The sequence below is a fragment of the Lampetra planeri genome, chromosome 8 (genome assembly GCF_965212315.1).
Source record: "Lampetra planeri chromosome 8, kcLamPlan1.2.h2, whole genome shotgun sequence".
NCBI lineage: Eukaryota > Metazoa > Chordata > Hyperoartia > Petromyzontiformes > Petromyzontidae > Lampetra > Lampetra planeri.
This window is the reverse complement of record NC_136114.1, coordinates 11,905,925-11,932,132: the sequence shown is the minus strand read 5'-3', so window position 1 is coordinate 11,932,132 and position 26,208 is coordinate 11,905,925. Positions and strand designations below refer to the sequence as shown.

Sequence of the window (26,208 nt, the reverse complement as noted above, 5' to 3'; positions counted from 1 at the left end):
TCATTTAAAAAAGAAACTTCTTTATTCGTCACAACAATGGCAAAGTTACAACTTTACAAAATCACGCAAAACACGGGGTTCCAGGATTAGAGTTTTGCGGTGCGTGCGCGCTTCCCGTAAGGACAGCATCATCACAGAACCCTGGTCTCTGTTAAGTTAAAAAGGAGAATAGTTTAAAATCAAACGAAATCGTAACTCCGACAAAGTGCAATTTGAGAACCGTACGACCGCAAAAAGAAAAGAAGACAATGGCCGGGCCGTGGCTCCAGACCAGGTTTTGTAAATCGCAGGTGAGGATGATTAAGTGATGAATTAATTCATTAGAGTCAATTAGAGGAAATCGAGAGTCGATGCTTATTGACCCGGTCAGCTGGGAGGCTACAGCGGATACCCTAGATCCCCTTACCAACTGCCACGGCGGAGCTGCGATAGGGCACCAGGCCTCTCGCGGTTCCGAGTGAAAACTCGGGCCTCTTAACATCTTAATCTGGGCCGGAGGGGAGGGGGGCCAAGCAGGGCCAGGGGGTGGGTGGTTATTCATTTTCGTCAAAAACCCAACAACTTGCCGCTTTCCTTGCCGGGGCTGGTTGGGCACGGATTGGTTACACCGTGGAAGAAACGAGATCTTAGGTTGGAAAACCTGACGTCGATCTCACTGCCTAACCGACTTGGAGGTGCAGCACGGTCAACAGATAGTTCCACACTCCGCCAACACGGTTTGTTTTCTCCCTCCTAAGCATCCAAGAAATGCAAAGTAACCTCCGCAGGGTACAGCCACCTCCGTCTCCGCACCCTCCACGCACATCTCCATCGGCGACAGCTGTTGACGGAAGCAGTCACTGGCGACTCGCTGCCGACTCAAAGACAATTGCGAGCCATCGCGGAGCATCGTCAGACTTGTCAGCGTCGAGCTTGGCAGCTGCGGCCAGCCAACCCGGTAGAGGCAAACAGCATCGCGTGGTGAGGAATGTGTCTTCACAAATTAACGCGAGACGCGGCGGAGCGCAGGGAGGACCGACTCACCAAGGAAAGACCGTGGCACAAGTCTACGGGACACTATGCGAGTCGATGGGTTTCCGTGTAGTTCATCGGATGACCGGGGCTGAAAACATCCAACTCTCTCCACTCGAGCTGAAACAACGGGAATCAAACCCCATGCTCTGAGCGGTGCCGGCTCAGTGGGAGCCACCCGGCCACCCTCTGGCGAATTCTAACAATCTCACTCATGCCACCGTATATTGACGGGGCTGGTAAGAGATTGTTCCCTCTCTCTTTCTCTTGGTAAAGGTTAAGGAACCGGTGCAAAGGTTTTTACCGAGACTCGTGACACGTGTGCACTCAAGCAGGTCGGGAAATATAATTTGGCTGAGACCGACAGCGGCGGTTTTGTGTCGCGTCCACCTTGCGTTGTGGACAAAGGTGGCAAAATGCATGGTGACCCAACTGCGCGTCTATTTTATCGCCAGCAACACAGTTTCGGCCGAGGCTTTCATCGCAAAAAATAAACCACATTTTGTTGTTGTTGTTGTTCCATTTCTGTGCGACGATCGGACGAAAGCAGCACGGGCGGCCGCTGCATTGGGCATCTTCATCAGCTGGAATCACGGCGTTGAGCAGCCGCAGCATCGGCAACATCGACCACGTCCTGGGCTGCTTCTCCCTCGCCACATGCAAGACTCCCCGAGCAGTGAGAAGGTGAGGGTGCACGGATCATCACCAAACAGGCGGCGTGGGCAGTGGGAAGCTGGGAGGTAGAATGGACAAGGTGGTGGCCACGCATGTCGCGCACGTTCGACAGCTCGGAAAGCCATGTCCGGGAACTGTGATGTAACCTACCGAGTGTGTGCAGGCGGTCATGTAGGGGGGAGGGGGGGGGGACAGCACGAGCTACGAAGGCGGTGGGAGCACCTTTTAAATCCACACAGCAGGGCCCACGTGAACCCCGCTACGCCACAGGCGCGGGGCGCATTCGTTGCTTTCGAAGCATCACCACTGTTGCTCACTATTCATTCCCGACGACACCCACCACCCCACCCCGCCACCCCACGCCAGCCCTAAGGCCCCAATGCCCAAGTCCCTCTCAGATCCGATCCCCGCGCCCGTCTCTCCCCGCGGAAAATGTTCCTCGTGCCTTGCTCCACGTGCGCTGGCGCACGCCCATCCTCCGACGACGGAGGCCACCCAGGATTTGTCGTCGGGGGCAACGGCGCGGCACCAAGGGCGGCCGCGCGTGGGAGGCGCAGTCTTCGTCGGTTGAAATCACCACGGCGACGGGCAGCGGTTGAGACGTTCCCGGCTCGTCCGCTTCCACTCCACCGCCCGAGAGCCGAGCGACGGGCGCGCGACAGGAGGCTCCTCTCGTCGCTCTACCCGCCTTAGGACTTCCTCAGCTTCCCGGCCACTGAAAACAAACCGAAAGAGGCCAATGAGGTTTCGAGGGCGGGTTTGTGGAATGCACCTTATGTCCAGAGTAAATTGAGCTATTAAAGCATTGGTATTTATTTTACCAGCTAAGGCCTACTGGCAAAAAATTATAGCTCAACAAAGCGGCTTATCAAGTGGAAATGTATTGCAGCCAAATCCTCTAAACGCATGTCGATTCTAAATTTGGAATAAAAAACCTGGAGGACCCAGAGAAAAATCTACGTGACCATGGGGAGAAAATGCAAACTCCAAATTTCCAGGCGTCAGGGTCGCGATCAAGCCCACAATCTCCTGCATTCCAGGTGAGGGAGTTAACATCTCGCCACCCTCTACTGAGACCTCCGAAATCCACCGATCATTGCACCCCCCCCCCCCCCCCGTACTTGGCGTGACCCCGCTCCAGGCTGCCATGGGGCCCTGGAGTCCCCTGCCCCTTGGAGGTCAGGAGGTCGCAGTCAGTGGAGACTTTTCAGTCCCCGGGCTGAAGACCCCGCCACCAGCTGTTCAGATTATTTGTCTGCTATAAATCTCCACATAAGGCACTTTCGTTGAACTATTACTTGTAGCCACATCGCTTCTGACAAAGAGCTATATAGCTCAGTGGGCCTTACCTGGTAAAATAAAAAAAAGTTTTAGTTTTTTTGTTTAGTTTAACACGGTCCCTCTCTCTCGAGTTCTCTGATTTCTTGAGTCTCTCTCTCCCCCAGTTGCTTCTCACTGATCTTTTTCCTCTACATCGACGGCACTGAGATGTATATCGTTTAAGGGCGCCTTATACATCGGAGTTTAATTTTTTGTGGTGACGCAGCGTGCCGTGGGACCTTTTCGTCCGCGTCAACTCAACTCGTCTTAGACCTCGACTGGGTTACGCTGATCGGGCCTTGGCGTCGCTCCTGCCGGATTGTTGTGTAAATTGCTCGGTAGCGTGGCTACGTCGAAACCTAAACCGGTCTGTACACCTCGGAGGAGGAAGTAGAATTCACGTGATCAGCTCAGGTTGACAATCTTTCGCATAAACTAAAACCGGTTTCGTCCTCGAGAAGAGCGCCGGCTAGCAGGCTCTGCCCCAGGCGCCCGCAGCCCTGACCACGCCGCTGTCCGCACCCAAGACAGCTCTGCCGAGCCCATCACCAAGGCTCCAATCTGGCTCACCCGTGACTGTACACGCGGTGATCTAGAACAGTGCCGAGGCACGTGACAAGAGCCTGCTTTAGCTTCTGAGATGTAACGACGTCAGACACATTGTGGGAGATTTGGTCATAGGCAGGCCGGCTCACTATTATTATCGTGAGTGACGATATGACCCTGGGTTCGTCTCTCTCGTGGTTGAAGAAAACCAGCCACCGGTGTGAATTATTCTCCCAATGTGTTGAGGTCGGGGGGGGGGGGCGGCTGGGGAGGCTGAGACCCGACCCCAGCACCGATACGGTGGCAGCGTCACTCACGCGAGATTCTCTTCTTCGCTTTCTCTTTTCGCAGGTTCTCTTGGACCTTCTGCTCAAACAGTCCTGGGGGTGAAAAAATAACAGAGGCACAGCCACTGTTAAAATGACGGCCACCGCAACATTACACGATTCGAACAACAACAACTACAACGGTTTCAACTTTCGCTTCGTTTGTTATTACAGAAAGCACAAATCGTAGGGCAAACTTGTGTCACAGTTTCAGTGTCTCCCACAGGACGCTTTCTAGCGGCAATATCCAGTCACAGGTGTGCACATCATTGCCGTCAACAGCCATGACCAATCCACTGCTGGATAAAGGCCGCTCCCAGCCTCGTGGGTGGAGGGCGAGACCATGATGCCGTGGCGCTCTTTAATCACAGAGTGTACACAAACGTGACGAGGGCGAGATTACTCATGCATCACGTGCGCAACATCACGTGCCGTAGCTCATTTATCACTAATATTGAAAAAAACATTTCAGCTGTATGTGGCCAATGCAATCTTCTAAGCTTCCGTTGGCTTTGAATATTAACGCACTCCAAATTAATGACACGTGATAGGCGAAGTGAAGAGGCACTTCGAGGGCTGGCTGGTGCGTTGTCTTCGAACAGAACTCGTGTGAGGGACACGAGGCCTCAACGGTTATGGGTTGGAACCGACGCACGCTGATGCATTACGCAAGCGTACTTTAAACGCACGCCAGGTACAGTGGGACATGCTCAGACACGATCGACATCTATGCACGTTCAAATCTAGGTTTAAAACTAATTTCTTTAGAACTGGTTTTCTATGCATGTTGAACTTATTTCGCGCCGCACGTAGCCGCGTGTTTAGTTCGTGTCGCTTCCCCCACACCTCCGAGTGGCACGGTTGCCTACGTACGATGCGAAAGAAGTTAAACATACACACATGCACTCGTCCCTTCGGTGGTGTTTGACAGCTGCATAAATTCACGCGCACTTCAGTGACACCATGTGACGCCGACGCACTCACTCACTCGCGCACGGACGCACGCACCGCGACAGTGAGTGGCAGGAAATGCTGCCGATTGTCAGCACTCATGTTTTATGCATGTTTTCTGGATGACTGTGGCCAGGCCGCGAATTCAGGCGTACCGATCTTACGTTTTGTACCGACGCACAAAACTAGTACACTCGATAACTGCACGCAAGGACCGGGACCGGCATAGTTTTTTTTTTCCATTACGCGCGTCATCGATGCGCGACGTCATCAGCACCCCGTCGTGTCGTCAGAGATGCCGTCGGCAATTTCGGCGGCGACGATGACGACATTGACGGCAATGATGACAATGACGGGCAGGGGTTCAAACAGAATAATCTGCCCGAGTTAATAATGGCAACGTTGGCAAGATGGAGAATTCAGAAGGAATAAAAAAACACTTGCCCTGGGTTTAATCACAGGCAGTTAAAACCCAGAACCCAGATTCCAACACAGGACATCTCAGCGGTGCTGCTCAGAGCTTTGACGTCTGACCTCAACCTGCTCATCTCCATTATGATTTTTTCGCTTTGTTTACCCAGGGGAAGCCCCACAGTCTCAAGGCTCTTTTTTGAGAAGGTTCCGATTTTGTTTTTTTTCGCAGTAGGGGTAATCCCAATTGAGAAATTTGCAGGTAACTTGTGTGTGTGTGTATATACATATTTTTAAAGCATGTTCATCGTCGCTTAAGACGACCGTTCCCAGAGATCCATTGGCTACAACTCTGCGATCTATGTGGTCGTTAAGAGGGGGGTTCTACTGTACATAGGTACAATCAGGCGAACATTGGGGCGTGGTAAAACAAATCAAACCCAACAAACAAAAATAGAAGCCGCGGATCTCTCTAACCAGTCGATCCTGCCCCCCCACGCCTCCCCCCACGCACCCCCCCACGCCCCCCTCACGCCACCGCTCTCTCTGGGCCACCACGCGAAGCTCGTGGAAGCCCACTGCGCGCGCCTCACCCTGCGTGGGGGTGCAGCCCTGCTCGCGCTCCTGGATGAAGCCCTGGAAGGCCTGCGTCTGCACGAACACTTTGAGGAAGTGGCGCGTGGAGCGCGACGCCAGCGCCTTGCGGAACTGGCGACCGTCGAACTGCTGCGGGTGACTCTCGGTGCCAACGTGGTGGGGGTAGTGTCCCACCAGCTGCAGGTGGAGCTCGATGAAGGCGGCCGACACCTCCTTGTTCAGGCTGGCGGACGCCGACGGCGCTGAGGAAGAGGAGGTAGAGAGCAAATTCGACGCCTCGTTAGGATCGATCGATCGATCGAGCGACCTTTTTGTTCGCGTCGACTCAACTCGAACTCGACCGGGTTACGCTGATCGGGCCTCGGCGTCGATCCTGCCGAATTGTTGTGTAAATGCTCGGTAGCGTGGCTATGTCGAAACCTAAAGCGGTCTGCATACCTCGGAGGAGGAAGTAGAATTCACGTGATCAGCTCAGGTTGACAATCTTTCGCATAAACTAAAACGGTTTTTATTTTACCGGGTAAGGCCCACTGAGCCGTACAGCTCTTTTCTAGAAACGATCTGGCCACAAATGATAGCTCAACGAAGTGGCTTATCATGTGGAAACTACAACAGCCAAATACTCTAAAAGCATGTTTCTATATTTTCAGACAAAAACCAGAGGAACCGGAGAAAAATCCACGCGACCACGGGGAAAACGCGCAAACGTCAAATATACAGCAGCAGGCGTCACGGTCAGGATGGAACCCCCGCAACCTCCTGTATACCAGGGCGAGGAAGTTTACATCACGCCAGCGGTAGCTAAGATGACGTAACTTACGTGGCGGCGCACGTCGGCGGTCTGGCACTGTGGAGGCGACCTTTGGTGGACGGCAAATACATTGAGAAACTCCCTGCCCTTGGGTGTCCAGGTGCCATACGCCGGGCTCGCCAGGAGACGGCAGTAGAAACTAAAATTGTGGTGCGCCACCAGTTCCGTCTGCATGGGAGAGTTGTTGCCCCCCTCGCACGCGTGCGGTTCCCCCCACCGCGGGCGCTCCGCTTTCCTCCGCATTCATCGATTGTCCGATAACACCTCGATACGTAGAGGGGCACAGAGCTTGGTCAATTGTTGGCGCCGGCTCATCGCGTCGCTGCCATCCTGCCGGCCAACTTTCGTTGGGCTATATTATTTGTGGCCAGGTCGCGTCTGAAAAAGGGCTATAGAGCTCAGCGGGCGTTACCTGATCAAATAAATAAATAATTGAGCTTGTGTTGTGGTGACTCACGCCTCTGAGTCGATCTCCGTGAGAGCGAGCGGACGCTGTGCGGCGTGTTAGGAGTTGAACGTCATATTGACACCCTTCATCATCACCATCATCAGCGATCTACCCGCAGCTGGATGAAGACCCCCTACCTAAGCCAACAATGCTGCCACACCGTCACGCGATCTAATAATCCATCTCGCCCCTACGCACGCGCGCCGGTGCCACTGCTGCATGCACGCTCGCCGTGACGGACGCCGTCTTGGGCCTGTTCCCTCCCTTGACTGCCACTCTGTCGTTAGTCTCGACCCTGGGTCATCATCACCCTTCCAGGTGCGTGTCCTGTCCAAGCGCACTTCAATTTTTCTTAAAAGTCAACGTGTCAATCGTGGCCACAGCTAACATCAGGGTTCTGACTCACAGTCGCCGCTCTGCTTGTAGCGCTCGAAGCACTTCCTGAGCTCCTCCACGAGCGGCGTCTGGAGCTTGTGCGGCAGCAGCGCGAACTCGTCGCCCACCTGGGGAACAGAGGAGAGGGACTCACGTGTGCACAGGTAACACGTGTGTGTGTGTGTGCACGAGTAACACGTGTGTGTGTGTGTGCACGGGTAACACGTGTGTGTGTGTGTGCACGAGTAACACGTGTGTGTGTGTGCACGGGTAACACGTGTGTGTGTGTGTGTGTGCACGGGTAACACGTGTGTGTGTGTGCACGAGTAACACGTGTGTGTGTGTGCACGGGTAACACGTGTGTGTGTGTGTGCACGAGTAACACGTGTGTGTGTGTGCACGGGTAACACGTGTGTGAGTGATGTGTGTGAGTGACACGCGTGTGTGAGTGATGTGTGTGAGTGATGTGTGTGAGTGACGCGTGTGTGTGAGTGATGTGTGAGTGACGCGTGTGTGTGAGTGATGTGTGAGTGACGCGTGTGTGTGAGTGATGTGTGTGAGTGATGTGTGCGAGTGATGTGTGCGAGTGATGTGTGCGAGTGATGTGTGTGAGTGATGTGTGAGTGATGTGTGCGAGTGATGTGCGTGTGTTAGTGATGTGTGAGTGATGTGCGTGTGTGAGTGATGTGTGTGAGTGATGTGTGCGAGTGATGTGCGTGTGTTAGTGACACGCGTGTGTGAGTGATGTGTGTGAGTGATGTGCGTGTGTGAGTGATGTGTGAGTGATGTGCGTGTGTGAGTGATGTGTGAGTGATGTGCGTGTGCGAGTGACATGCGTGTGTGAGTGATGTGTGTGAGTGATGTGTGTGAGTGACACGAGTGTGTGAGTGATGTGTGTGAGTGACGCGTGTGCGAGTGATGTGTGTGAGTGACGCGTGTGTGAGTGATGTGTGCGAGTGATACGCGTGTGAGTGATGTGTGAGTGATGTGCGTGTGTGAGTGATGTGCGTGTGTGAGTGACACGCGTGTGTGAGTGATGTGTGCGAGTGACACGTGTGTGCGTGAGTGGCACGTGCCGTGTCTTCATTCATCCTCCTTACCTTTTTGAGGAATTTTTTTTTACACAAATCCACCAACAGAACCTGAAAGAGAGCAACGGCGCACGACTCAGCTTCCAAGGGCACTTAGAAAACATTCGAATGGGTTGAATATCAAAACAAAAATTTTTTAATCCCTTTCGCAATCCACTGCCGGATGAAGGCCTCCTCACGAATACACGCTGCTGCCCCGACTGTGCACAACCGTGCCAGGTCACGCGCTCGCCCCCACAGTTGCCAGAACGTGCTCCTTGGACAGAAGCTCACTTGACTCTCTGCGGCCTGGATATGGAACTGCCGCCCCTGAACACTTTGTCGGCGGAATTACTGGTTCTGGTCTTCAGGCCGTTAAATGCCGAGCTCACACATGGACATCTCCTACCTTCACCACACGCCCTGTAGGACCGAGTCTTTGAGCTTGCGGTGAAACGATGATTCTGCCGATTAAATGTAACATTGTCTGATATGGCGATTGTTCACAATTGCGCCCAATTATCAAAAAACTCCCTGTTGTCATGGAGGGGGGGGGGTTGTTTGACCATTCTTCACCACGCTGGTCAAGTAAGGGAGCATAGAAGTTAGATTAGAGTACAGTACAACAATATAATTTGCTGCATTGCCCTCTGTTGATGATGTAGTAGCGCACTTTCCAGTCACTATCCAGGCTCAGCTTTGGAGATCTCACGAGAATGGAGATGACGGAGCCGAGGTGGGAGAGTGTGCGTAGAGGGGAGTAGAGAGAGACGAGCGATGACAAGAGAGCGCGTGGAGGGAAATCGAGATGAGCGGGGAAGAGAGTTGAATGAGATGGGGGGGCGAGATAGGAGAGTGTGTGGATGGGAGAAGAGTGAGGTGAGAGGGGAGAGGTAGGAGAGGGTGTGGAGGAGAGTAGAGCGAGGTGAGTGTGCCCTCACCTCCTCCATGGGCTGCCCATCGAGCAGGCCGAGCGAGCTGCTCTGCAGGCCCATGATGAACGGCGTGGGGGAGCACACGGTGTCGATGAGGGAGGGCGGCAGTACGGGGATGTACGTGTGCTGCCACGAGAAGGGGTACAGCAGCGCCACCACCGCGTGGATGCACCGCGACAGCTGGCTACAACAACAACAACAACACAACAACAACAACTTGATCTGGGGAAGCACGGAGACCCGTAAGAATCTTTTTTTTTTGCGGGACCCAATAGCCACCGAATGCTTCTCTCGAGAGTTGAGATGAATGGTCGATTAAATCAATCAACTGAAACGTGTAATAAACGCATTTTTCTTTTGTCGTTCATGACTCAGACTTCTTTATAAATTGCAGCCCCCCCCCCCACATCCTGTCTCTCGATGGTGGCAACCCCAACCCCCCCCCCCCCCTCTGTAAACCACGCCAAGCGTACTGCGGTCGATGACTTCTCTCTTGCCAAAGCTGCTCGAGAAACTCCCGATTGCTGTTTTCCACGCAAACCGAATTCCCCCATTTCTCGCCGTCGATAGAAAGAGCAAACGGCGTGGGAACGGAGAAACTCGCCCGCGGTTAACTTCGCAGTCCCGACAGCCGCACACGCGCGGGTTGGGGGGGGGGGTGCCGCTCTTGCGTTGACACACCGCTCGCCCGTGCCGCGCCCCGTCTCACCTGAGCTCCTGGGCCACGAGGATGACCCTGCGCTCGAGCAGCAGCGACACGAACACCTGCACCACCTGCTCCACGGAGAGGCTGGAGAAGAGCGTGCCCAGCTCCACGTGCTCCAGCCGCGAGTCCAAAGGCCGGGTCAGCTTGATCGTCTGCGCGACAGCGAGCAGGTGAGCCATTGCATCCGAGGGGGGGGGGGGCTCGATGGGGGATGGGCCCCCCTGCACCCCCCTCCATGATAAATGCCCATCCCCACTCCCCACTCCCGCCTTCTAAATGCTTAACTCAAAAAAATGCGGTTAAATATCGAACACCAGTGGCGGTATTCTTTTGAAGTTCGTCCGTTCGGCGAGCACCCATAACCGTAACTTCACCGTACGCCGATGCGCCGATGCGCTCGCCTACAGCCACTTACGAGACGCTACACGTGTCAGCTCCCCGTAAGTGTACTGCTGTGTGCAGTGGCCCAGCCGCCCAGCCATGTTTGGAGAGGGTGCCGGACAAAATGCACAACGGAGTACAATTAAGCGGAGGGTGGCGCAGCCTTATTCTCGTACACACGGGGGGGGGGGGGGGGGGGGGAGCGACAGCAGCTGGAGCAGAACGCACGATCAACAAAATGAGACCTTATCGTAAACCGGTCCTGTTTAGCGTTTCACACTCGTCGAAAGTTTATTTAACCGTGTGTCGATGCCCCTTCGTAGAAGGGAAGGATGGGGGGCGAGGGGGGGGGGGAGACTCACCTCCGTGCCGCGACCCGGAATGAAACTCTGCACTTTGACGGTTTTCCCCGGTGCTGGGAATGGCGCGTCCTTCAGGGCACGCACAAACGGGTACACCATGGCCAACGAGATCTTCCTCCTCGTCTCCACCTCCTCCAAAATCTTCACAAGGAGAAGGAGGGGGGCGGCGGACGGGGAGAGTGGAGGGTATCGGGAGATGCAGGCAAAGCGAGCCGCTGTGCAAGAGCGGCAAGTCACGTAGAGATGAGTGGCTCGCGAGGGAAGCATCTTGCGGGCGTACCGTGGAGAAGAGCTCGAAGCAGCCAAGTCGGCTGATGATGCAGTAAACCTCTGACGACCGGTCTTCCTTTCCTTCAGGCTGAAACAACAACAACAACAACAGCGATGCATTTCACTTTTTGGACTTTTTTTTCTCTCAAATTTATCCCAATTGTGCTATCAGAGAAATGTCAGAGTAGTCGAACCCTTCTTGTTAGATAACGGCCCACGCAGCAGAGGGCAGTTCATTCTCACTCGCCCTGCTACAAAGAATAATAATCTTTCACAGCCAAACTCATATTTTAAACCTCAAAAATGGAATTTGACTAGATTTAGAACAGAACCAAATCTTAAGCCATGTTTTTTTGCGTTTGTCTTTGTGTGTGGTCATTGGCGGCCCATCTAAGACCTTCAACTCCCTATGCCTTGAGAAACAGCTTTACATCACAGGCTTGTGTCTGGATTTGAACCAGGGTTCGCAGTGGTGGCAGGTCCACGCTACGACCTCTGAGCCAGCCGGTCACTTCAACAACGGAGACTTGTGATGACACCGCAGAGAGAGGGAGGCTGCGTACAGGACGGAGCTGCAGCTGGATCGCAGTCGTTCGGCCAAATGAACGCGTCGATCCAACAATTCAACTCACAACTCTTACGCTCGTGATAGGTGCATCCAAAACCAATTAATTACGCACATTCTATGATACAGAACGCTGTGCCACTGCTCCAAGCACATTTCAAACTTTTACAGGCTGGACGGAAAAGCCACACAGGTGTGGATGGCAGGTACGGTGGGTCAGAGTGGCGGCGAGAGTGACATAGATCTTCACTTCTAGATTTGAAATTTTCGTGACTGCAAGGATCCATACATCAGGTGGTAGTCCCACCTGATGACGGAAGCTTGTGTTGCTTCCGAAACGTCGTGATTTAATTGAGTTATTTCAATTTGTTATTTTTATTATTTTTTTTTATTTAAATTTTTTCACCTACGTGACTTTACCGAAAGAACCAAAGAGAATAGATCTTAACTGTTAACGTAAATGATCATCATGTCAATCGCGAACTACAGACGCACACTCCCATATACAATCTACCCCTTGTTAACGAGTAGGCGTGTAACGATTCATGGGCTCACTGATTAATGACAATTCTTAAAGGTCGCGATAACGTGCGTTGAACCGCGTAAGAAACTCTACTTGTGTATTCACGTACGTGGCACGCAAAGGTCACGTGACCCCTCCAGCCACGAGAGGCGCCACCGTTCGCCGTCGTGCAACAAGATAATTAATTTGTGAATCGAACTGCGACCCTGTAATTATGACCATTCAGCGAAAATCACCGAGTAGCGTGGGGAGAGGATCATTCACCCCCCCCTGCCGCCCCTCCCCCCCATTAAACTCTAAACATATGCAGGTTCCTAACTGAAAAAAAGACGATGATCCATCCACCTGCCGGCAGCCGAAAACCTATCTCCGAGACACTGGGGGTGGCGGAACGCAACAGCGCTCTCTCGCGAGCATTATTCTCATTCCCAGCAGCGCTGTGCCCCCAACGGCAACAACACCCAAGCAAAAGGGAAGTAATTTCTAGTTGTCAGCCCGAAAATGTCTTCGGCAATGAGGAACTCCTCTTTTTTTATCGGGTTTTAAAATATATATATACACGTAAAGAACAAGAGACAGTTTGGTTCCTTAAACGGTGGCATGGCAGACAGGATGCAGTGTTGATCCGGCTCTTGTCAGTATCTCTTGTTTCTGTAATGCGACGTGACTCTGTGGCTGCCTCCCTCGGCCTCTTTTACCCCGGTGTGTGCCGTGCGTCTTATCGTCACCATCTCACTATTGCACTCGTCTGTCCCTTCACCCAATCATGATATGAAATTTGGAAAAATTTTGCTGGCTGGCCGGTTAGCTGGCGCGTGGTAACGTCACCGCATTGAGATGGGGGTCTAAGCGTCGCGTTGACACCACGCCTCCCACCCCTCACCCACCCTCCAACCCAGATGTGTAGCCCATGCAAATGCCTGGGCAATGCTGGCACACATTCAAGAATATATATGTGTAAAACAAATTTACCTCGTTTACCAGTGTCCAGGGTGTAAAGCAACGCACAGAGAAGAGAGACGTAATGGCACGTGTACACAAACATTCAGCAATCGACAGGACACGCAGCAGGACATGTTCATACATCGTCACGTACATTTATGCAGCGTAAGGGCAGGGACAAGGCAGCGCCAAATGAGCATCACACCGCTCGTATTTTAGTCTGGAGAATGTATTTTTCACCGCGCGAGATACCCATTGAGACTACGAGTCTCTGTTTCTAAGGAGACCTATGATACAATCGCAGAGCAGACACAACAGCAACCACGACAGAGGCAGCACTGTACAACACTTGAAAAAAACCACGAAAAATGTTAAACGCCGAATATAAACGCACAAAATAGATGTGATGTCAGAGTAAACATTTTACAGGGTTAAAATAAAAACATTTTGCCACGAATCGGCGATAGAAAACAGCTAACGACGGCCACCCCCTCTTTCTCGTTTCTCCAAACCTCTGTTCCCAGAAAACACAACACACGGCTTGCTGCCTTGTGTAAGTCGGCACAGGCAAGTTGTCCCACGCACGAGCAACTCTGTAGGTTCATGCGGGAGGGAAGGGGGGGGGCGTTACCCTGCCCAGCACTCGTCTCAGATCTTGGGATTCACATTAAAGGCCCTTTTCGATCGTGACCTCAGCCCATGATCCAGGAAAGTGAATTAAAAAAATGCAGCAGTTACTGGCGAGGAGGGGGTGTCCTGAGGACTGGAGTTGAGAAAACGCCTGTCTGCACGACCCCTTGTCACGACAGGGGTAGTAGTGTGCGCATGTGCGCATGTTTGTGGGTTTTGTATGGTGGGAAGCACAGGTGGGTGCATCTGTCAGGTAACTCAGGCATGGCACGTGAACTTCTTTCGCGCACCGTACATAAACAAACCGTGCTAACCAACAATGTTCTGGGTGTGTCCCCGTGACCTCTTTCCAGCGAGACGTCGACCCTTCACGTGGCCTCAAGGCGCACGTGGCCCGGGCAAAAGCGCTGCGGTGACATCGCCGCCACTTTAGCGGGGAACGACGGCCACGGCCGTGTAGGTTTGCCATCCGAGACACGTACCAAGAAGCGACGGCAGTATCCAAAGCGGCGGGACCCGTCGATGTTGGTCAGCATAAACGAGAACGTCTCGCTGTGGAGAGAGAGAGCAACGGACGCATCGTTAATACGGCGCAATCATTTACAGCGACCCCTCGCTGCTGCTGCTGCTTTACCCGATAACAGTCTCTCACCTTGTGCCAATCACATCAATGCAGGCGTGTTCTTAGGTTTTTTCGGTAAAGTCACGTAGGTAAAAAATTTAAATTAATAAAAGTAAAACAAAAATAGCACGATGTGACGGTTCCACCTGAAGACGGAAGCTTGTGTAGCCTCCGAAAGGTCGTGATTTTTATTTTATTTTTATTTTACTTTCATTAATTTTAATTTCAATTTTTTACCTACGTGACTTTACCGAAAATAACCTAAGAATATGAATCCTTGCAGTCACGAAAGCTTCAAATCGAGAATGCAGGCGTGAGTCGCCACGAATGTGCCCCGATTGCATCATACCGCAGAAGCTAAGGCGGTTGGAGACCCCGGTTAGCACCCGGATGGAAGGTGGCAGGCTGCCTGGAATCAAGTGGGAGCTGTGTGCGTGGGGTAGCCTGGAGAGTGTTGGTGGAGTCATGCCCTCCCTCGCATGAGTGGTGGCGGTGTTCTCTCTGGATGGTCTGGTTTCCTCCCACACGCAGCCAAACACTCTCATTAATTTATTCTGTGCGAGACGCTTTGGATGTTACCCCTCCCTCCCTCCCTCTGGTTACCAATGGTGTTCTTGCTCATGCCAAACACACGACTTAGTCAAACAATCCAATGCAGGACACTTATGGAAAAAGCCTCGGGGCTCAGCTAGGCTATTCAGGGTAAACAATTGGCATTATTATTATTATAATTTGTTACTATGCCTAACATGGGAGCTTTTTTTAAAAATGCAGCAGCATTGTGTCGCGTTGCTGCTCCAGTGAATATTTGGCATTCGGGTGAGACTGTCAATAGACCCCTCCACCCCCCACCCCCCCAGTCTGTCTGTCACTTGGCATTGTACACAGTGACGCAGTCGAGCGGTTACAGAACACGTTTCCCATTAAACGAGAAGCGACTGTAACACCTGCTTAAATACATCAGTAGCAGAGTGAATGCTATGGCAGCAGACGAATGGGCAGACGATGGAACAACAAAAATGAGGACAAGCGAGTAGAGCATCGGCAAGCAGACAGACAGACTGACAGATCAACAGAGAGGGGGGCTGACAGACCAACGTACAGGCAGACCCACCCCAGATGCAAAACGACCGGCAGATGGACACGATGAACAACCGACTGGCGAAGAGACGGAGCGACAATTGGGGCAGACAGACCGATAGACCAACAGAGCTGCAGAAAAACAAACCAACACAGAGGCTGACAGACAGATAGACAGAAAGAAGTAATAATAGAACAAAAGATAAACAGCAAGACCAACAAGTGGACAAACAATACTTGTATTTTTCGATTTAAAGCTTTCGTGACTGCGGGGATTCATCTTCTTGGTTCTTTCGGTAAAGTCACGTAGAAGGTGACTTCTACGTGACTTACCGAAAGAACCAAGAAGAAAAAAATACTCGTATTTATTCATGATTTTTTCACCCCAAATGCATTAACCCTACGCCATCCTGTCATGCGCTGATATTTCTACCCACAACTTCTGGCGGCTGGGAGTTCATTGCCCTGTGGCGTAACATGCCCAGGATAGACGGCAACATAGAACCCCGTCTGAAGTCACATCAGGCGAATTTATTTGATATGACCTGCACAGTCTGTCCACATGCCAATCGACTCTAAACTCTTTCATAACCTAAAGTTGGAATATAAGTTGGAATGAGCCATATTAATTGGCTTATTAATTTTTATGAGATGCATTATTGTTGGCCAGCAGTCAGCAACTCACCGAACTCGATTCCGGTTTAATCTCAGCCCGGTCGACGCAAGTTCAGGGCAGTGATTCTTAACCTTTACTGCAGCTTCTTGGTTCTTTCAGTAAAGTCACGTAGAATGGAAATAATACAAATAAAACATAATATTTTTTATTTTATTATTCTTTATTATAAACATTTATTATTTTATTATTTCCATTCTACGTGACTTTACCGAAAGAACCAAGAAGATGAATCCCTGCAGTCACGAAACCTTTAAATCTAAACTCCCCCCCCATCCCCCTTTGGTTCTCAATCGTAAAAAAAAAACATTAATAATGTTTATACCTACATAGGTTTGATAAAACAAAGTAGCTGCAATACGTGCCCATGTTTCATTTGTGTTTTCGATTATTTCTCTCACATATAAAAAAAAAAATCTGCCCACGTCTCGCAACCCCCAGAAAGGGCATCTCGCACCCCAGGTTAAGCAGAACCGCTTGTGTCGGGGGTCTCTCTGCGAGTCTGTTGATCGACGTGTAACTCAGTGGTGGCAGGGCTGTGACCATCAATGCACGACCACTTGAGAAACCGGTTTAACCAAGGTTGGGGGGCGGCTGACACAGCCGGATTCAGAACCCAGGATCCCAGCGGTTCCGGCTCGGCATCCGCGAATGTCCAAGTCATCCCCCCATGTCCAAGTCATCCCCCCCCCCACCCAGCCACCGCCACGTCCTGCTACGCGCTCGCTTGCCTCTTGAGCTGGGAGTTGCTGTAGCTGTCGGGCCCGTCGGGAAAGCAGAAGAGAGGGATGACGTTGCAGAGGTTTTTCTCCTCCTCCCTCATGGCTTTCGTCATGTTCTCGGGCTGCATCGCAGAGACGCACGCACACACACGCCGCGGGCATTAACAGCGGCACCACTACGAGCCTCCGCCAATCGTGCTAACCTCCGATTAGCACGGTTGGCTACGTACGATGCGAAAGACGTTCAACATACATATACGTACATAGAACCCGGCAGACACCGACGAAATTTCTCCACCTATGCTGCAAAAACTAAATTTAAAAAAATCATTGCCAACGACTAAATCACTCAGGAATGCAACCAGATCTCGTCAAATTTCAGAAGCTAAGATGGATAGTGGCCTGGATAGTTCTTGAATGGACGACCACCGCACATTACCAGTTGAGACCGGCTGCTGCGGACTTACGTGGTTATCAAGCCAAGCGCCAGTGTTGTACTGTGCTTCCATGCTCCCGGGGTCTACACCACCCGCAGGGCGATGTACGCTCAACTGATCTGGATTTCGAATGCGGGCAATCGGCGGTGCTGGGTTACCGCACTTCCGCGGCCTTTATTGCGCCCTTTCTTCTTCTGCCCACCATCTTGCTCAGCCCGCGGTGTGAAGTTGCAGGATCGTACCGCCACACGTCCAGCAAACATTCACCCTCCCTCGGCGATTAAACGGATTGCCGCGAATCTGGGTCACGCTAAAAGAATATATATTTTTATGATAATAATGCCCTTTGCTTATCAACTGCATCAGTTGCACTGTCTGCGTGTATCGTTCGTGCCGACTGCCGCCTCTTTCCTGTGTCTTATTCGTTGGGGTTGTTTTGTCAGCTCCATTTGCTTAAAAGTTTCACGCATTAGCACATAATTAGCATATAATTTGGATACAATTCGCCTCTAATGGATGCCGAGATCACGTGAATCAATTACAACAAGCAAAATCGCCAATTGCCCATTCTCAATGGATGAATCGTGAGTGTAGGAATCCGTATTAATTGGCGATTCGATGCGTGGTTTTCATGCTCATTTCACTCTGCTCCCCTCCACGCACACTCTCCGCTCCAGGAAACAAGGCTTTCTGTCAAAGTCCCCAGTAGTCAACCTTGGCACACCGGAAGGTCGCTCATTCTCCTCTGCTGCCCCCGTCGCCTGGAACTCCCTTCCACCAGGCATCCCGTGCTGTCAACTCGCTGCCCTCTCTGCAAGTCCAGGCTCAATCCATTCTCCTTTTAGCTCTGCTTATGGCCGACTGCCCCTCGCTGCAAATAAATATTCCCACTGTTTCAACGCAGCGTCGTAAGATTTGCGGTCGCATTTAGATGCTATGTAAATACACGTGGTGTTTTAAATGTATGCGCATTAGCAAGTCCCGGTTCCGCAACTCAAGTCTCACTTGTACTTCCCTGAATTTTCTTGCGAACCCAGAAATGCATTCGTTTGCAAAACCAAACGAAGCAAATGGCTGAAAGTTGCGCAACGTCATTACATTTTTTTCACCGATCACCAGTGACAATCATGAGTGCGCAGCAAATTCTGTATGCACCAAACATTCATTAATTATACACGTGCCGCTCATATCGTGCATGCCCTGAAAGGGACATTCCCCACTTGTGTTCCCCGGCTATTACTTCCAATTGACCGCATGGCTTCTTCTTCTCTTCGTGTTCACAGTGGCAAGCACATCGCCACACTCGCCGCACGTTGCCTGATGCAAGATCTCGCGCAGTGGTCAGAGCGAGAGGTGTCGCGCGCTCGGCCTCTCATAGCCACAGTCGCAGCAGAGGCGGCGGCGGCGGCTCTCTGTTTTTGTGGATCGTCGCCACGTGGCCAGAGGTGGATCCTTGACCTGCCGACCTGGTTGCAGAGGCGGTGCAGTTTTCTTCGTTGTCAACCCCACGACTGCTCCGGCGGGGGAGTTGTTCGCCGCACGGCTGATTGGCGTTCGTCAAGCTAGGGGCCTCCACTCCAAGGCTTAGGGAAACTGAGGGTTCTGTCGCGTGTTTGGCCGTGACGACGCCCAGAGTCTTCATGATGTCTCCGGGTAAAAGAATAAAAAATCTACCTCGTATTTCATTTGTTATTTTTTTTGCGGCTGAAATTCGAGAATATTTTGGAAATACCTCCTGGTCGTGCCGTGACTGAAAAACTAGGAGTACGTGCTGTGGTGGAGCTCTACCCTCATAAACAAACAAAAACATTGAGGAAAATGATGGTATTGAGCACCACATGCCCTCACCACCCATTCTCAAATCTGCACTGACCAGCGTGGTGAAGTATGGTCAAACTATCGCTGTGAACAGACGCAGTATGGGGTAAGGAGGTCTTCATCTAAATAGTGATTCGACAAAAAGGGCTGTCAGAATCATAATTATTAATAACTATTCCAGAATGAAGATATGTCATGCAATTAACAATGCTGTCTCATCAAAACAAGCTCTGAGAACAGAAGCGGCCTTCGTGTATCCCACACAATAACGCACGCGTTGTTTTACCATTGTATGCGTTGTTTGGCCGAATGATAATTAATGTAATGAGTAAGGTTTTCAGACAGGTGGCATGGCATCAACCCAGCTAAAAACAAAAACCAATCTCTGCATTTTTGGCTATCCGACACGGACAATAATAATGGAAATTTCGCAGGGTAAGTGTGTGTCTTTGTTTTTGTAAGTGAATGTGTGTCAATAAATGCATGTCTGTAAATAAAACAAAGGTCAAATTGACTTATTCAAATGACCTTTGAGGCATTGGTGCTCATCTCTTTGTAAGCCCAGAGCCATCGGTGGATATTCCATGTTTCTATGGCGAGTCTATCCATTCGACAAACACTTGTGGCCAACCACAAAACGGTACCTATTTTATCGACCCCAGAGTAAGGATGATGGGTTGAGTTAACCAAGCTCCACTCCAACCAGGATTTGAACTCGCAAATTTACAGGTGCGAGATGTTCATTTTACCGTGAAGCCACCAGGCCGGTTATATAACATAATAAATGAGCAATGTCTCCTTCGTGTATCTGTCTCTTTACATAAAAAAATGTATTTCTTACACAGCCCATCAACCACACGGCCTTCTGGGAGTGCACCATTTCAGCAGCATTGTTTGAAGACAAGCAAACTCCACACTGGTTTCAACACGCAATATCTCATCAGCAGACTCGCTTGAATCATCGCTTGTGAACTCCTGATCTTACAGGCAAGGACCCTCTGTTTACGGTATGGGGTCCTTGTGCGATGCAAAATCACGTGTTGGAGTAAATGACTTAAAATTATCATTTGCGCAGTTGTAGACAATGTAAATAACAAAATAATTAGGCCGACAATATTTCCTTCACAAACCCATCTCAACAGATAAAAATAAAATATCGCTTATTCATTCTAGATTTGAAGTTTTCGTGACTGCAAGGATCCATACTCTTTGGTTCTTTCGGTAAAGTCACGTAGGTGAAAATAATAATAAAATAAAATAAAAAAAAGTGAAAACTAAATTTAGTTGTTTTCACTTACGCTTACTCATTCTCGCTGTTTAGGCATGTCTATGGATAGATGAACATGTACACATGCCCGTCTACCCGTAAATACAACTGCCTATTTCTAACCGAAAGTGTGCAGCAAGTAGCGACACGTATTCACGGTTGCGATTCTACGCGGGGACGGACGACAACACGCCACCAGCGTGGCTGCCCTCACCCGAACCTTCTCACCTTGGGGAACTGGTAGGTGATCTCTGGGACAGCGACGGCGCTGCCATCCCTGCCGGCCTTCAGGGACACGATGACGATGTACTGGAAGAGCTCGCGGTCTTGGAACTCGATGAGATCGAGCTCCAGGGTGCGGCGCACGGAGCTACCTACGCACACACGAGGCACGGATCGCACCGTCACGTGGGATTGCGAGGGACGCAACGGTGATCCGAATAGCATCGCCGCGTCCACGGCCGGGATCCAGAACGCGCGGCACAAGCTCCGTGCGCGACGCGAATTTCAACGTTGAAGTGGCGCAGGGCAAACTTGTGGGATTCAAGCAGCGTGCCCAACAGACACACCGATTAGGGAGTCCCCAACCACCACCAATCTGCCTTGCAGCCGCAACACGCGGCTCATCGGCAAGCCCGTCGCCACACTGCCAGGTTCCCATCTTACACAAACAACGGAAGATGCGGCGGACACCGACCGCTACAAGTGGACTGCTCCTGTGAACGCCAAACCCATGGACCACGTCGTAACGTCGCACCGACCCCAACTATACATGTGTAGCGGTGTTAACTACTCGCTGTTCGCAAACTAAGAGAGCGGATCGTAAACATGGTTTTCCCACTCAATCAAACGGTCAGGGTCAAATGGGGTGAGGTAGGATCCAAACGCCAGATTGGGAAGGATCAATCGGAGGGTTCCACAAGGTGGCCGGGGATTGGACAACCTGGCCACGATCAGGTATAAAAGCCAGAGCGCTGAGAGCTCTTGGCCAGTTCTGCTACACGAAGACCCAAGTCGGCCAAAGACATCTAGGACCCTGGACCAAGCCCTCCAGCCCTTATCAGGGCTAGGGCTCAGTGTAACCAGTGGTCAGGGGAGAGATCCCCTAGGTCCAGCCAGAGGACGCTGGGATAGCAGGGAGATTAAAGAGCTGTACAAGGTCCGGAGCTGTACCTCCTCAGGGTAACGGGTGAGGGGACCATATACACCTTTGTGTGATAGGGACTGTGTATTAAGACAATAAACAGTGTGTGCCATAAAGAAGTTTGGAAGTCCTTCCTTTACAACACTACACATGTGAAAGGCGGTGTGTGGGTGGCCGTATGTGGATTTCACCAACTCGCACATCCTGAATCACTCAAAATTGAATCTCCAAAAATTGCTGTTCGATGGCCGTTCAAGGTTCATCGTCGCGAGGAAGCACTGAGCAGGACGTCGCATATCCAACTCACTGGGGAACTGTGGTTGACGCAGTTCATTTCAGCCAGAACGGTCCGGAACTCTGCTCTGAGAAAAATTTTGACACGCCAAAAATTCTCGCAATAGTTTACCCTAAACCTTGTTTGTAGGATCATAGCAAAGTTCGGTTACAATAATGTAGTGTTACAGTATTAAGAGTATGCGTACCTTGTACTGAACTCCAGTAGTAGTGCCTTATGCCAATAAGCCAGTTCAGCAGCAATAATAATACTGTATAAGTATTTGGTTAGATCGTGTAAATATATAAATGTGTCGTGAAACCCGCCACCACACAACACGACCAACTATTAAGGGTTATCACCTAAACACAACATGCCAATTCGTCACTCGTACAAAAATTAAGCGCAAACCGTTTGAAGCACGGGGTGAAAGGTTAGTTTTCGCCATGCTCTAGAGGTCGGCGAATATCCGTGCAAATAAAAACAGCATTACTCCGTGCGAAAAGGCCACGTTTGTGAACGTCTGTCAGTAAATGGCAGTCGCACGTTGCACGGGGTGTGGGTGGCTTCATCGGTCAGGGTGGATAAGTGACGATTGACTCCGGAGACGTAGCTACTGTACGCATTTTGCGTAGTCTACAGAACTGGGCGGGGTGACGCACGCCTGTGGGAGGCGAGGGTTGGTGGATCATGAAGAGATTTGTGAAACTCCCAAACCCCGCTGGGCTGCACGCTAGCCGGCCACGAGATGGTAGCACAGCAAGCGGGTTCATGAATCTGTCTGTTGCGGACTTTCAAGCGTTGTCCCTTTGTACGTGTGGTGGACTTAATACACGTTCTCTGCTTACGACTCGGTGAGGCTCTCCAGGGTAAATATTTGGCATTTCAGTTTCATTAGCAGCGGCAAACATTAGGCTGACGTTTTACGCAATTGCTGTCGACGGCAGATGTGTTATAGATTACATTTTACCGTGGACGTGATCCCGAGAAGAAACACGCAGCACATTGCGTACATTTAAAGAGCTGAAGAGTGCATTGCCATAGCATGTATACATAGTCTATTTGTAACTATTAAAACGCTAAAAAGCAGTAATTTACAAGCTCATCGGCGTCTCAGATTTGAATAGCGGAGGAGCGGTGGCGTAGTGGTTAGTGCACAGAACAAGAGTACCGTAAGAGTACCGTAAGAGGACCGTAGAGGCGGTTAAATTTTGATTTAAAGCTTTCGTGACTGCAGGGATTCATATTCTTGGTTCTTTCGGTAAAGTCACGTAGAAGGGAAACAATAAAATAATAAAAAATATTATTTTATTGTTACGTGACTTTACCGAAAGAATCAAGAATAAGAGTACCGTACATCAGTGGCGAGTGGGATCTGAAGCAGTCATTTGCCCACCCACAAAATAATCCTTTTCCAAACCCGCACTGACCAGCGTAGTGGTGAAGTATGGTCAAACAACCCTCGGCGTGGGAAGACCTTCGCATCCGACGGTGGATTAAACCGAGGGCTGTAGGCGAGTGCCATTACATAAGACGCAATGTATTAGTATGCACGGCTGAGATAATCACACAAGACACGCACCTCCAAAGAGACGACGTTCCATTGCTCGCCCAGGGTGCAAATCTCATTCCTCTCTCGTGAGTAGAGAAGTACTTGCTGGTGTTGCAGAGTCGTTTCCTCTACTAGTCCTCGCTATGCCCAAACAATTTAGTCCACTGCGAAGGACAAATCATAACCACCTAAAACCACAGCGCAGTGCTAATCTCTCGTGCCTCTTTAAAACCAATGAACCTTTTTAGAACGTTGCCTAGTTACTGGAAAAAAAAACGCGCGCACGCACGTAACTACATAGACGACGCTACCTCACCCCACCTCCCCCCCCGCCGCGTCTCCAGAACGATCGACCTATTCCACGAGATTGGAGAGGCTGCCTGGCTGAAAAGAGGAGGCGGAATAGCGCGGGGCAGACTTCCCGCAAGCAATCTTCGTCGGTGCTAAAGAGAGACGGCGGCTTGCAGCCTGGAATGGGAGGTCATTGGCATCAGCGGCAGCGGCGGCGGCACCCGGTGGCTCTCTCCTCGAGGGCTAGAGGTGCGGTGGCTGAGGTAGGCTGAGTGGGTGCCTTGCGTGAACGAGGTGTGGCCAGGTGAGAAGGGGCCTCTCTCTCACCTGTCTTTGGCAGCGTGTGAGCCTCTCGCAAGTCAGCCACGTCATCTGCCGCACGTCCAATGAGGGTGGGGGGGGGTGGTGGGGGAAGCCACACGAGCAAAGGGGAACAGACGCACAACAAAAAACACACACGCACACCAAAGACAAAGATGACCCGTGTAGGCTTAGCAGTATGTAGGAGCAAGTGCTGTTAGCCGGCATGGCACACGAGGGAGTGGGTGGTCGGCACCACGCCCGGCCGCCTTTGTCTCCCTGTACCGTTGCCGTTCTGCCGTGATGTGCACAGATGCCGGCTTTGTATGTATGTATGTGTGTATGTATGTGTGTGTATGTATGTATGTGTGTATGTATGTATGTGTGTATGTATGTGTGTATGTATGTATGTGTGTATGTATGTATGTATGCTGTTGAACTTATTTCGCACCATACGTAGCAAACCGTGCTAATAGGAGGTGCAAGATTGGCGAGTACAATAAAAAAAATGATGGATTGAGTGGCAATGTCTACAAACTGCAACAGGTAAGCCCGTTTAAGGCTGAGTCGACCTAGAGGAGGCCCGGCTCAGATAATCGTCACCGGTGTTGGCCTTGAGCGGGAATCGAACTCGGGCGACCAGGTTCGTAGCTCTCACCACGCGCAACACAAAGACAAAGCTCCCCCGTGTAGCCCCTGGCATGCTGTTGGGGCAAGTGCACACGAGGGGGTGGGTGGCCAACATCACGCGCGCAGTGGTACACAATCCACACACGCGTGTGCGCGTCACACGCAGCACACACGCAGCACACACGCGTGTGCGCGTCACACGCAGCACACACGCGTCACACACGCATGTACAACACGCAGCACACACAAACATACACAACAGACACATCATATACACAACACGCACATGATACAAACACGACAACATACATACATAACTCGGACAACGCTCACACACAATATCCATAGTACAAACACAACCACAACAACCGCCATTCGCAACTAAGTGGCGGTGACGACGCCACCACGGCGCTTGTGCCAGGCTAGGTGCACGTTGAGGACACGTGAAGTGTCGAACGCCCGCCGGCAGGAGGAGGTCACGGGGCAGACCCAGCAGGTGCCACGGGTCGACTGAGATGGCTGGCCCCATGCCCAAACACAGCACACCATACACCCCATACACACACATTCAACAAAACACCTTACATAACACACCATACACAACACAACACACCACACAACACACCATACACAACACACCATACACAACACACCATACACAACACACCATACACAACACACCATACACAACACACCTTACATAACACACCTTGCACGTAAGACACCACGCCCGACACAAAATGTGTGTAGATGAACAATACAATCATGAATGGCTCCGTCGAAAGAGATTACATTTCCACCAGAGTGGCCAGACGTTAAACATTACCGGTTATACCGGTAAACCGGTTTACCGTTTTCAGAATCGCCGACCGGTACAGAGAGGCAGGAACCGGCTTCCTGTGGAAATTCATTCGCGATTACGGGCAGTCCTCGGTTTACGAACCTAATTCGTTCACGATAAGTTATTAAGTCGAACTGTTCATAAGTCGGAACACAAAAATGTGTTACGGTTCAACACCGAAAGCATTTTTCAACGTCGTAATTAAGAATAAATATTGTACTGCTGCATCTAATGCTGTAAACAAAGACTGTATCGTAAATACAACATTCAATGAAGTAAAATCAATAAAAAACCCAGTTTTATTTTCATTTACCTGGAGTCCTAATGCGAACTTGTAGTTGGAAGGGGTGCAATGAGTCACCACAATTGTACACACACACAGGGCACGCGCACGCACGCAAACAAAAACCACACACACACAAAGACAAAGACCCCCTTCGAGCCTTAACAGACTGTCGGGGCAAGTGCTGTTAGCGAGCACTTATGAAGGCCGGCACGGCACACGAGGGTGTCGGTGGCCAACACCACGCCCGGCCGCCTTTGTCTCCCCCAGTGGCGATGTTTACTACACACCGCACGAGGCACCGGTGTTGGCCGTGAGCAAGAATGGAACTCGGATCGCCGGTTTCGGAGCGCTGGTTGGTTTCGTAGCGCAGCGCGCTACCTGCTACACTACCGCTCCCCACAGTCCCACACACTTAC

At 51.1% G+C, this 26,208-nt stretch overlaps 1 protein-coding gene across 4 annotated transcripts in view; it reads right to left on the bottom strand.

Moving 5' to 3' along the window:
- Nucleotides 1-26,208, bottom strand: part of LOC144720345 (DENN domain-containing protein 2B-like) — a 44,325-nt gene continuing 18,117 nt past the window's right edge. For 3 of the 4 annotated variants that reach the window (XM_078597041.1, XM_078597038.1, XM_078597040.1), the window contains 13 exons: nucleotides 24,063-24,107; nucleotides 20,703-20,848; nucleotides 16,962-17,074; nucleotides 14,338-14,407; nucleotides 11,206-11,283; nucleotides 10,926-11,066; nucleotides 10,186-10,334; nucleotides 9,483-9,660; nucleotides 8,572-8,613; nucleotides 7,503-7,599; nucleotides 5,834-6,079; nucleotides 3,870-3,932; nucleotides 1-2,401 (listed from right to left, as the gene is read on the bottom strand). In XM_078597041.1, coding sequence (XP_078453167.1) covers nucleotides 2,376-2,401; nucleotides 3,870-3,932; nucleotides 5,834-6,079; nucleotides 7,503-7,599; nucleotides 8,572-8,613; nucleotides 9,483-9,660; nucleotides 10,186-10,334; nucleotides 10,926-11,066; nucleotides 11,206-11,283; nucleotides 14,338-14,407; nucleotides 16,962-17,074; nucleotides 20,703-20,848; nucleotides 24,063-24,107 — 1,394 coding nt within the window. In that variant the 3' untranslated portion in view covers nucleotides 1-2,375. Of the gene's footprint in view, nucleotides 2,402-3,869; nucleotides 3,933-5,833; nucleotides 6,080-7,502; nucleotides 7,600-8,571; nucleotides 8,614-9,482; nucleotides 9,661-10,185; nucleotides 10,335-10,925; nucleotides 11,067-11,205; nucleotides 11,284-14,337; nucleotides 14,408-16,961; nucleotides 17,075-20,702; nucleotides 20,849-23,474; nucleotides 24,108-26,208 lie in introns of those variants that run through there. The other variant, XM_078597042.1, reaches the window with a different exon arrangement.